The following is a 12,792-nucleotide window of genomic DNA, read 5'->3' as shown; positions in this document are numbered from 1 at the left end:
ATAACATACTCTGAATAAATTGTTTCTTAAATTATGAAATCAAAACCATGTTTTATGTAAAATGTATTATTTTCCAAAAATGATAATTAGACAAAGCCCTACCCAACGTGAAGGATCACTGATCAAATTAATAAACAGTGCTGACAATTTAGTCCGCCGGATCTCTTGACATGTTGCGCAGGAAACCGCCATGAAGCATTCAGCACAAGCCTTCCGGACTCCCCACACATTGTCAGAACAAAGCTGGAAAAACCTGGGCAGCTATGCAAGGATAGGGTTTTGTTAGGCAGACAAACCAGGTTTCAGTGGTTACTTTTATTTCATTTTCTGTTTTTAAAATATTAGATTTTCCTATAACAATTTGGAAAAACCATGTAGCATTAACACTCAGTAATTTTAAATAAATCACACCTAATTCACAACAATGTTGACTATGGAAGAGCAAACCCAACAAATAAAGGTTAAATGTTATTCAAAAGCTTGTACCTAAACTGTTTTGCCTAACAGATGGCTTCAGAAGCTCTTCAAGTATGTTAACTTCTACTTTAAGCATGTATATCCCATGTACTCACCATTTAAAAATAACAAGCTGTAGGTTTAATTTGTCACTGAAATACTTGAGGGTTGCAGTTAAATTACGGACTTGTTTGAATAAAGAAAGAACTCATTTGTTTAATAGAAAATGGGAGAGGTAAAAACAAATCAATGGTTCTTACGCATCACGTACATTCAGTTTTAACAAACCATCATCTAAACGCAATTCAAGGGCCCAGGTTACAGAAATTTAAACTCTCAAGGTCATATTATCTTTCTGGTTTACGTTCACGGAATTGTGTTCATAAAATGTGGGGTGAATGTATGCACTGCAAATTCACGTGTCACTCTGTACCGTATTGCTTGCTCCTTTATTTACCCCTTTATTTCTGCAATACTTACCAACATCTCCTCAGTAGCTTGCTGGCCAACCACACTGCAAATATCTCCAAAATTGGCAGCACAGACCTGCCAACAAAAGCATCACTGACATTTCAAAATATTACAAATACACTGCTTTAAAAATAATCTTCTACGTTTCACGTATCAATACAGTAACCACTAAAACCACATGTTCTTAAACAAACAAAATGCCTAAAAAATACCTTTCGAACATGAAACATTCTGCAATCACAGCACATCTCACAAAACCTAGGGAGGATAAGACGCTCTGTAATGTCCTTCCCAACCATGGGAGCCATTTTGCACATTATCTAAAATGGATAAGAACAAAAGCACACTGAAAATATCTTCAAGTTAAGACTTTTCCAGTTAAGTTTGCTAACTTGTTAAAAGTATATACTTCAGGAAATATAAAATAGGATATGGCATCACACCGCAAACATCACAAAAAACATTCATCTTATTTATCCAAGTTGAAGACAGAAAAATAGATACTACTACCAATAAAATCAATCAATAATTACTAAATGCACAGTAAACCCAGAGAGAATCTGAAAAATTTCATTTTCATCTATAGTTTCAATCTTATTAATCATTTTGCCCGATAATTTAAAAGCAGAATCCTCTACATTTTCCCAGTAAGAAAATGAGTGGTAACTGTTCAACGGGAAAGATTACCCATAAGAAGAATGCGGATTTAGTATATTTGTGCTGCTAAGACTTATTTGGAGGCAGTCATTACCTTGCAAAGTCCCGTTTTAACAGAAACTTGTGCATAAGAGAACTGCCTTGGTTCCAAGGAAGACAAGGACACGGTTCCAACGCACAGTTTCAGTTAACGCAGTACCAGGCAAAGCGAGAATGAACTATGTTTGAAAACCTGCCCAATGTTATTTAAATAAATCCCCCTTCCCCACTCTCCCAGTTAGTACAGAAAGAAATCTGATGGCTTATTATTATTTATCTATTACATCTACTCCTAGCCATACAAATAGGATTAGAAGTAAATGGAATAGAGATTGCAAAGAAAGAAAACTCCATTCACACATGGCAGGACTGTCTAGCTAGAAAACCCCAAGGAATCTACAAAGAGGCCACCAGACAAATAAGTGTACTTAGGGAGTTTACAGCACTTATGTCAGAACACAAAAATCAAACGTATTTCTATAAATTAGCAACGAACTGAAAACATTTAACAGCAGTATCACTGACAACAATGTTAAGAAACACAGTTCAACAAATTACACACGTTCTGTTTACCCAAAACTACAGAACACTAATGAGATACATAAAAGACCTAAATAAATGGAGAGACCTACATGCTCACGGATTTTTAGGTGGGCAACTATCCCTAAATTGATCTACAGATTCAACACTATCCCCATCAAAATCCCAGCATCCTCAGAACTGGAGATAACATCTGAAATCTCCCAAATCCCAAAACCAGTTTTGTTTTTTGACTCCCTACTATTTCTAAGCATTTTCAAATTCTAAAGATCCAAAGTTATACTGTATCACTGATGTAGCATAATTAAATTCATCAGAAAGAATTATTCCCAAGACAGAAAACAATTATTAGGACCAGGGAATGCAAAACATGACTAAATAAACCGACCGGTAAAAGAATTCTGGGTTTCATACTACTGCTAAATACAGTCTTTTTACTACAGTTACCATGTTTCATTATTGTTAAATCCAATAAAAATAAAAGAGCAAGTTAAACTCTGAGTTCCCCCAAAACTGATTTCCTTTACTGAGGAACTTGTGAAATTAAGCAAAACAAAATAAAATAAAACCTATGTTTGGGATTTGACAGAGGTGCTGGTTGTACAACACTGTGGATGTACTAAATGCTAACTTAACTGTGTGCTTTAAAAAGCGGTTTTTGGGGGCGCCTGGGTGGCTCAGTCAGTTAAAGTGTTTGACTTCGGCTCAGGTCATGATCTCACAGTTCATGAGTTTGAGCCCCATGTCGAGCTCTGCACTGACAGCTTGGAGCCTGCGGCCTGCTTCGGATTCCGTGTCTCCCCCACCTCCCCCCCCCCCGCCCCTCCCCCGCTTGCACTCTGTCTCTCTCTCTCAAAAATATATTAAAAAAATAAAAAATAAAAAAATGAAAAATAAAAGGCAGTTTTTTATTATGTGAATTTCATTTCAATAAAAATGGTATTACTGGAAAGTGCCTAAATTTATTATTCACTTATACAGTGTGTCTAAAATAATGGAATCAAGAAATTTCCAAAGGAAACGGGACTAGAGAGATGACCTAATTCATTCTTCTAATGATCCAGAAACACAATACAATTTTGGTATAATTTTTTTTATATCAACAAAAGTGCAATTATATTATTTTAGATTTAAATAGTAAACTCTCACTACCCAAAGAGATTTGAATTTTTAGATGGACTTATTATACCTGACTTTGTTATGCACATAATGATTTAATCTGTGCATTTTTCTTATAATCACAATTTGTATCACACATATCATAAAACTACTCACCTGACTATTCTTTTCTGAAAGACCAGACTGTCAAGGGCAGGAGGTAAGATTTTTTTTTTCTTCTGTGTTTACACAGTGCTCAGAAAGTGTTCAATGGCAGCAACTAGAGTTTCACAAATGTTTCTTCACCCAACACAGGGCTGTGTTTTTGTTTTAACTACACTGATTATTTCTCCCATCTTATTTTTCCATAACAATGAATTTATAGTTACTTCTTACTCTCTTGCTGCATATCTGCTTCCTCAGAGCTCAGTGATAGAGCCCTCTAATTCACAGGTACAAAGCATAACATGGGGCCCGAAGAACACGGACCTGTTTTGTATGCCTATGTCCCTTTCTAGCCCTTTCTAATGATCTGTGGTTACTTTGATACTTAATATGTATAAACTCCATAGCACAGAATGCAGTGTAATATTTGAGCCATCATTATTTGTCAGTATAGTGACTTATTTTTACCTAAACGGAAAAAAATGCCTTCTACTTACAGCCACAGCTTCTGTTTTCACATCATCGTTGCTATCTGGGGCAGTGAGCTCTATGAGGACAGGGCACACTTTGGTCTCCACATCAAATCGCTCAATTAACTCCTGCTCCAGCAGAGCCAGCAAAGCTGCCTGACTTGTTTTTCTTACCTATGAAAAAAATCAGCAGTGTTAACAAAGTACAGACACAACAAAACTCTATCACTTGATTTTCACAAAACGGAAAACTTTTCATTTCAAAGGGATCTGTAAGTGGCAAAACGTTGCAAATAAAAATTGACGGCTATGTTTTCCAACTGTTGCAAACACAGAACCCCTGCAGACTGTGATATGACAAATGGTGACTCACAAATCAGCAAACTTTCTGAGGGACACCCATGAGGGTACCGCGGGAGAATGCAGCAAATGACACTGTCTCTAATGCATTAAGGAGACTCCCTAGATTTGGAACACTCTCAGTGTATCTTGTCTAAGACAAATGGTCATCTCAAAAAATGGAATGATGAGTGGAGGAGGAAAAAAAATTCAAATGAGACCCCCTAGGGTAGGCCATTCTACATACGTCATACTACACAAATTTCCATTAACACATAAATGGCACTCTTACCTGATTATTCTGATCTGCGAGATATCTAACCACAATAGGTAGTAAGTATTTGGAAAAAGCATATGGGATTGAAGGCCGGTTTTCTTGACAAAACAATGCAATGTGAGGCACCTGTTCCATCAGCTCTGCTCTCACAGTTGGCTCTATTGAAATAATAGAAATATGAGCAAACACATTCTCCCACAGTAACAAAATCTATGCATGGGCTTAAGATTAGGAAAGCTCTGGACTTCCATCCTCAGCATTCAAAGGGCTTACAAAATGTTCTCTGACTCTGGGATCCTTTTCACAATCCTAGGCAGGTCAACGCACGAGTGAAAGAAGACCCGACTCCCATCCCACACTTCTATTTTCATACAACACACTGAGTATGCAATCATTTCCTATCATGACTGAATTCATCCATCACCTACATTGTGCCACATATACTAGGGGTTAAATATCCAATATTCACATCAACAAAATATAGATTATCTATAAACTCAACTATTTAAGAGCCTCTTAGGACAAGCCATAAGGACTGGTTCCTAATAAATTTAATCACTGCCTGGAGAATTTATAGTTAAAATTATGACTAAAATGGCAAGTGACCGTTAAAGAAGACCAATACAGTAAGAGGAAAAAAAAAAACAAACAAACCAAAAACCCGAAGAGACCCAAGTAAATAGAGCACATTTAAGTGTGACAAATACAGCATTTCAAATCTCTGGTTTCAAAAGGGAAGTGTCTAAGAGTAATGGCAGAGAGGGGCGCCTGGGTGGCGCAGTCGGTTAAGCGTCCGACTTCAGCCAGGTCACGATCTCGCGGTCCGTGAGTTCGAGCCCCGCGTCAGGCTCTGGGCTGATGGCTCAGAGCCTGGAGCCTGTTTCCGATTCTGTGTCTCCCTCTCTCTCTGCCCCTCCCCCGTTCATGCTCTGTCTCTCTCTGTCCCAAAAATAAATAAACGTTGAAAAAAAAAATTAAAAAAAAAAAAAAGTAATGGCAGAGAATCAGCTAGTTATGTGAGGAAAAAAGGGTGATTCCTATACTACACAGCTTAAACTCTAAGTGAATTAAAGTTCCAAACTTTATTTTTTTTTTTTTAAAGATCAAAAGCACTAAAAGACAACATTTTAAAAAAATGTTTCACCTTGAGGCAGGAAGCCCTTCAAAGGCAAAGAAAACCCCCAAACCAACCAAGAGACCAACTAATTCCATTTTATAAAGGCTTCAATACAGACAACAGGTCCCATACTCAGTTAAAAGGCAAACCAGCCTGGGAGAAAATACACACATAACAAAGTATTAATAACTATAAACCAAGAATCCACCGTTCAAATGAATACAAGAAAGAAAATAAGGATACAGACAAGTAATTCATAGAAGAAATGCAAATGACTAAGACATACATAGACATGATGGATTATCAACACAATTCACCATATTAGACCCTGTTAGAACTTTGGCACCTATTAATGATTATATAAGTTACTTTAAGGTAAATATGCATGCATGGGGCCAGAGGAAATTTCTGACTTCAACAAATAGAAATTAATGAAAGTATCAGCAGAAAATGTACTAGCATTTTACAAAGCTAAGAATCTTATCAACAAACCAGTATGTGGAATTTCTATTACATGGCTGTGCCATTTGAAGTTAGACCATAATTGAACAAAACTAGTGCTTCTGCTTTGAAAAATAAAAAATTAGTTAAAAAAAAAAAAAAAAGACCTAGGCCTCTCCTTTTCCTCATTAACCCTGAATTTGCTAACTGACCTAATAGTTACATGTATTTTTGAAGTACATGAAGGACACAAGTTACAGTTTTAGTTGAGAATGAAATCAGTACGTTTTCTTTCTTCAAAGCCTTCTTAGGCAACGGACGAAAACGGAGCTGAGAAATGAACCCACTGTGAGCTGTCTGGGAGAAACTGAAGGGCTGGGGAGGGATTTCAGAGCTACTGCGACGGCTGAAGGGAGTGAAGGAGAAGGGAGTTGAGCCTAAAGTCTCTAACTTGGTGGGCTGGGCTGATCATGACATCCAAGTTAAGGACTACTGAAAAATATACAGTTGTAAAATTAATGCATATATTCCATTCTCCTAAGCAAACAAGGGGCTTAGAACCTTTAAATCTTCTGTCTGCCTTATCCTTATCAACTTTGATCTTGACTTTTTTTTCCCTCTAAAGTATAGATTTTTATGATTTTATATAGCAAATGCTTGGTTAGACTTACTACTAACTTACTAATTTTTTTTTTACCCTCATCGGTACATCTTTCATCCAACTCTTTTCTGGTTCAATTTAAAAAATCCATAAATACAGTTACACCCCAACAACATGACAAGCTTCAGAAGTATGAAGAAGCTAGACACAAAAGAACATATTTAGTATGATTCCATATAAAGTTCAGAGAGTCAAACCAACCTATATACTTAGTGGTCAAGATATTGATTTCCTTGGGGAACAAGAACAGGACAGAAATGAGGGGGTGCCCTGAAATGGTTTCTGGGATGCTAGTTCTATTTCTTGAGCTGAGTACCAATTACATGGCTTCATTTTGCTTTACTTCATGGGGCTGAAAATTTATAGTCCGTGACTTTTTGTAGTAAGTTTCATTCAATATTAAAGTAACAGAGTCCTTCCCAACAAGTGTTCCTGTTGCCCATGTTTTTCACCAAGTCAGTCCACACTGGTACATTATCGTTCTAAATCACAAAAACACAAACTCTCTAGTACGGCATACAGTATAAATCCTTACATAATCCAGACCCCAACTACCTTACTGAACAGCCTCATTACTTTAAACTGTAGACTCAGTAACCTACCTGTTGGGCAAATGGGCCACTATCTTGAACTCCTTAAACCTCTAAACCGGTCTTGTCTTCTCTTCTCCTGAGCATGCTCCTTCCCTTCTTCGTACTTCATCATTCTACTAAATCCAACTCAACGTCACTAACATTCTGAAGCCAGTGCTAATCCTCTCCATTATAATTTATTGTTTAGGAGTTAGCTGCATTCATCAAACTGTTAATTTGATGACAGAAATTCTTATTCACCTTAGTAACTGCTCTAGCATTTATCCTAGATTCTGGCATAGGACTGCACACTGTATTATGTTTACTGAATAAAATATATAAATGTCAATAGAGCTATTTCCCATGAACTTAACAACTTGAGAATATATATATCGTTTAAGTTTATTTATTGATTTTGAGAGTGAGCAAGTTGGGAAGGGGCAGAGAGACAGGGAGAGAAAGAATCCCAAGCAGGCTCCATGCTGTCAGCTCAGAGCCCGATGTGGGGCTCAAACTCACAAACTGTGAGATCATAACCTGAGCTGAAACCAAGAGCCAGACACTTAACCGACTGAGCTACCCAGGCGCCCCAAGAATATATTTTTAAAATCTAGCACCTGGGTGGCTTAGTCGGTTAAGCATCTGACTTCAGTTCAGGTCATGATCTCATAGTTTGTGAGTTTTGAACCCCGCGTCGGGCTCCGTGCTGACAGCTCATAGCCTGGAGCCTGCTTCGGATTCTGTATGCGTCTCTCTGCCCCTCCCCTGCTTGCACTGTGTCCCTAAACATAAAAAAAAAAAAAAAAAAAATTTTTTTTTTACATAAAGTTTACCCTTGAACAACTAGGGGGCTGAGGGACTGACGTCCTTTGTGCAGAAGATCCACATGCATCTTTTGACTCCCCCAAAACCTGACTACTAATCGCCTCCTATTGACTGGAAGCCTTACCAATAACAAACAGTTGATTAACACATAATTTCTATATTATATGTCTTGAATACTGTATTCTTACAATAAAGTTAGCTAGAGAAAAGAAAATATTAAGAAAATCATAAGGAAAATAAACTTATAGTACTGTACTCACTGAAAAAAATCTGTAAAACTGGACCTGTACACAGTTCAAACCCATGCTGTTGAAGGGTCAACTGTATATACATATATATTAATAAAAACCAGCACTATAGGTGGTAAACAGGTAAAAGAAAATAAACAAAAATTCCTCCATAAGGAATATCTATTTCTACTAAGTAGGAAAAAACCACAAAGGGATGAGCCAAAATTTTAAGTCAAATCGTTATATTTCTGACCAGTTAAAATTATAAGGAAAAACTATAATTGATGAGACTCTCCTAAAACCATTCTGGCACAAGCATACACATAAGCAAGTACATACAAAGAACATCATAATGAAAAAGATTAACTTACAAATATTTTTTCTACCCTATAGGAAAATAAAAATTACTTAATGCTTACGTAAATAGTAAAACATATTCCCACAAAACAAATTGCTCACCAAAAGACAGGCTCATCTAAAAATTTAAAAATGAGACTGCTGACATGACAAAAAGTTTGTTAGAAAGTGAGAAAGAACACATTTTAATAAAGAGATAATAGGCTAAAGAAAAAAATTTATTTACTTTTGAATCTTTCTAAGATGAAAACACGCTTATGACTTAAGATTATGTTAAAATGATAAATTGCATGTCATACATATTTCACAAGAAAAAATATTTTAAAGAAACTTAATATAACCATATTGCAAGCCTCAAATCAGGTTTACCTCTTTCTTAAGCAGACCGTTCTAGCTTTGCTTTGGAGACAAAAACCTTTAGCTTTACCATGTGTGACTGACATTTTTTTGCAAGTGAGAAAGCATACAAAAAGGAAGCATTTTATATTTGCCTCAAAAAGTTTACAGCCCACTCTGTCCCTTTTTAAAACTTATTCAAAATTATTTTTATGTTTTTAGTAATCCTACGATTAACATACATGATGCAAAACAGTATTTTTAGATTTTTCTGATGAGAAGTTTCCAAAATTAAACTAAACAGAGACCAACTATAAAATGTATGAATCTTAGGAACAGGATTTTCTTGTTACTGACACATTTGGGAATTTACTTAGGAAATCTTTTAAAGAAGTCTCATATCACACTAAGTTTTTTCAATAGTTTTTAAAAACTCAAATTTGGTAAAAGAAACCTTTCTCTGCATTAAAAATATACCTGAATCGTCAGCTAATCTGCTAATTCTTTCCAAAACAGCAATGCAATCTCTTTCATCATCACAGACTTCCCTCAACGTGTCCAGCAAACTCCGGGCCACCATTTGTCTAACAGAAAAAGAAAATAATATAGCATTTAGTGGAATTTTAGAATTTCAAAGTGTAGAATCTATATAGTTATAAAGAAAATTTTTTATACATTTTATAACATAAATTAAGTCACTGATTTCCTAAGTGACAAATGCCACTATGGATTTTATTTTACCAAGATGAGAGAGAATAGTTACCAAAATATTTTTCATCTTTAACTGATGTCACAAATTTCTAAGGTCACTGAAAATTCTATAAAATTTCAAGCGTGATCTTCAATTATCAAACAATGGGAAAATACACACACTCTTCATTATACAGATGACCTTCACACATTTTTACTAAATGAGTTTTACACATCTATACTCAAAAATTTAAGCAAAGACTTATCAGAAAAGTCTGATACAGGTGATCTGGGGACCACCATTGGAGAAACAATGCATTAGGAAGTGTGTCCCAATCCCCTTGAACATCACCTGGCACACAGTAGGTATACAACATCACCTGCTCAAAGAAGAATATACTCCCCTCAGTAATCGCTTTACACAATCATCAAAATTATGCCTAATAGCAAAAAAGTAATGGTATTTTTTGTTTTGGCCAAAAAGCAAAGAAAGAGTGCCACACGGTTACTAGGATTAAAGAGTAAACAATTATAAAAAAAAGCCGTGGCTGTGATTATTAATAAAACGTGGTGACTGAGACTGCACGTTAACAATACAACTTTAAACTAAAAAACTGTATGTATTTTCCTTACTGAAATTAATGTAGGAAAACCCTCCTTCCATTTCCATAATGAAAAGAATATGCATGTACCTGTTAAATACGTTCTCACTTGCAGCATACTTGTCCAGTCTCCCCAGTGGCGTCAACATTTCATCTTGTGAGACAAAGTCCAGGGCTGAAGGTATAATAATCACATCAGACTCTGAGCTGTAGTCATCCACACCAACTATCAGAGACATCAGAAATACTCCTTATAACACTTTGAAACTAAAAAGTATCCCTTGCCTGTCTGAAGAGCTTAAATAAAACTGCCTTTAATGTTTCTGGAGTGGCATAAAGGGTCACAAGTGACGCTTACATCAACTCGGAAGCCATGAATAACTGAAGGGTGCTTCCTCTCCTTTTCCTACAGATAGGTCTAGTGGTCTCTAGAAACACAGCGGTCAGAGGCTTCAGAAACAGCATGGGGTGATAACTGAGAACTCACATGTTCAATCAGAACACTAACAACTTGTAAATAAATAAAATGTCAAACACGGATACTCTTAATTCTGTAATGCAGTCAGAGAAAAATTCCCCTTATAAACAAAGATAAGAATTACAGCAGACTTCTCATCACAATAAAAGCCAGGAGACAGTAATCTTTAAAGTGCTAAAAGAGGAAGAAGAAAAAAAAGTCTAACTAAAACTCTATACCCAGTAAATAAGCATCTTTAAAATATCTTTGAAATTCGTATCTTTCAAATACAAAGGTACAATAGACCTTTTCAGAGACACAAAAGCTGACAGACATCATCACCGGCAAACCTGCACTATAAGAAATATTAAAGTAAGTCCTTCAAGCAAAAGAAAATTGTACCAATTGGAAATCCAGACCTACACAAAGGACTAAAGAGCGCCAGAAATGGTAAATAGGTGGGTAAATACTAAAGACTTTTCATATTTAAAAATCTCTTTGAAAGATAACTGTTTAAAGTAAAAATATGTGTTGCAAAATAAAAAGATAAAAAACATACTGTGGGGACTCTTAACTATAGAGAACAAACAATAGTTACCAGAGGGGAGAGGGGTGGGGGGATGGGTGGGATGGGTGAAATGGGTGATGGGGATTAAGAAGTGTACTTGTGGTGAGCACTGAGTAATGTACAGAATTGCTGAATCATTATATTGTACACCTGAAACTAATTTCACACTGTATGCTAACCAGAATTTAAATAAAAGTTTTTAAAAAGTACTGTGGGATTTCTAACACATATAGAAGTAAAATGTATGACTATAATAGCACAAAGGCAGGAAAGAGGCAAAGTCCACCTTCCTAACATTCTTACACTGTATATGAAGAGATATGTATTATTTGAAGTCAGACAGTAGTAAATTAAAGATGTATACTAATTATAAACTCTACAGCAACCATTAAACATCAAAAACAACCCCACCAAAAGTTATATAGCTAGTAAGCCAATAAACGCCATAAAATGGAATCATAAAAAACACTCAATCCAAAAGGCAGAAAAAGAGGATAAAATAAGAGATAGGACAAACAGATGAGAAATAGCAAGATGAGAGATTTAAACCCAACCATGTCAATTATCACGCTGAACACAAATAGTCTCAACAACCCAATTAAAAGGCAGAGATTTTCCAAATAGATGAAAAATAACACCTAACATGGAAATAATTGCTTACATAGCGCAGGAAAGTTTTATACAGGTTGTGCTGATCTACAACTCACAGCAAAGTACCTTATTTATTTTGAATCAGAAAGTTGTAAAAACTGCTCAGACGCTCTCACTTGGCCTCTGTTTTCTCCTTTCTCACACAGGTCTGTTGAGCTAGCATGGCCTCAAAAGCGCCTTTATGCAGGCTCTAGAATTCTATGACTATGACCAAACTGTTTCATCAGCCTCACACTTGTCAATCTTAAAGATAAACATTAATAACACTGACTCTAGTCCTTACAAAGCCTAGAGGGGCAACCATCGAACACTGCTGTGTTTAAGACAAGCCTGGCGCACTTATCTCTGAATGCACACTCCCAGGTCACACATTCAAATACTGATTATGTAGGTTCGGAGTGCGGCCCAGGAGCACCCATTTTAATAAATATTCCTACCAACTCAAATGCAGATTATTGAACTACCGTATTTGAGAAACATATTCTCAGAGGGCAACAAAATCTATTTTCCTTCAACTTCTGTCACCACTCTATCATGGTTGACAACTGTCTACAAAAGGAGGTGTTCCACTCTGGCATAGGCAATGGTGACAAAGCTTCATTTCTATTTCCCATTACTGCTGCCTCCTGCGAATATCTGTGGAATCATTCTGGCCTGAATCGTCCTTTCTGAATTCAAGATTTCTTCATCAATTCTTGACTGGACCAATAAAGCTCTGGAAAGCATCATTATGGAGGCCACAAGGATTGGTTACCACAGTTACAGACTGCACG

At 36.3% G+C, this 12,792-nt stretch overlaps 1 protein-coding gene across 4 annotated transcripts in view; it reads right to left on the bottom strand.

The window, feature by feature from the left end:
- PPP4R1 (protein phosphatase 4 regulatory subunit 1) overlaps positions 1–12,792 on the bottom strand; it is a 64,081-nt gene that overhangs the window by 33,432 nt on the left and 17,857 nt on the right. For 3 of the 4 annotated variants that reach the window (XM_043558285.1, XM_043558284.1, XM_043558286.1), the window contains 7 exons: positions 10,434–10,518; positions 9,529–9,635; positions 4,528–4,670; positions 3,924–4,070; positions 1,140–1,247; positions 937–1,002; positions 103–261 (listed from right to left, as the gene is read on the bottom strand). In XM_043558285.1, the coding sequence (XP_043414220.1) occupies positions 103–261; positions 937–1,002; positions 1,140–1,247; positions 3,924–4,070; positions 4,528–4,670; positions 9,529–9,635; positions 10,434–10,492 (789 nt within the window). In that variant the 5' untranslated portion in view covers positions 10,493–10,518. Of the gene's footprint in view, positions 1–102; positions 262–936; positions 1,003–1,139; positions 1,248–3,923; positions 4,071–4,527; positions 4,671–9,528; positions 9,636–10,433; positions 10,570–12,792 lie in introns of all 4 variants that reach the window. The other variant, XM_043558283.1, reaches the window with a different exon arrangement.

The sequence above is a fragment of the Prionailurus bengalensis genome, chromosome D3, assembly GCF_016509475.1.
Source record: "Prionailurus bengalensis isolate Pbe53 chromosome D3, Fcat_Pben_1.1_paternal_pri, whole genome shotgun sequence".
In the NCBI taxonomy this organism is placed as follows: domain Eukaryota; kingdom Metazoa; phylum Chordata; class Mammalia; order Carnivora; family Felidae; genus Prionailurus; species Prionailurus bengalensis.
This window is presented reverse-complemented; position numbering and strand designations above follow the sequence as displayed.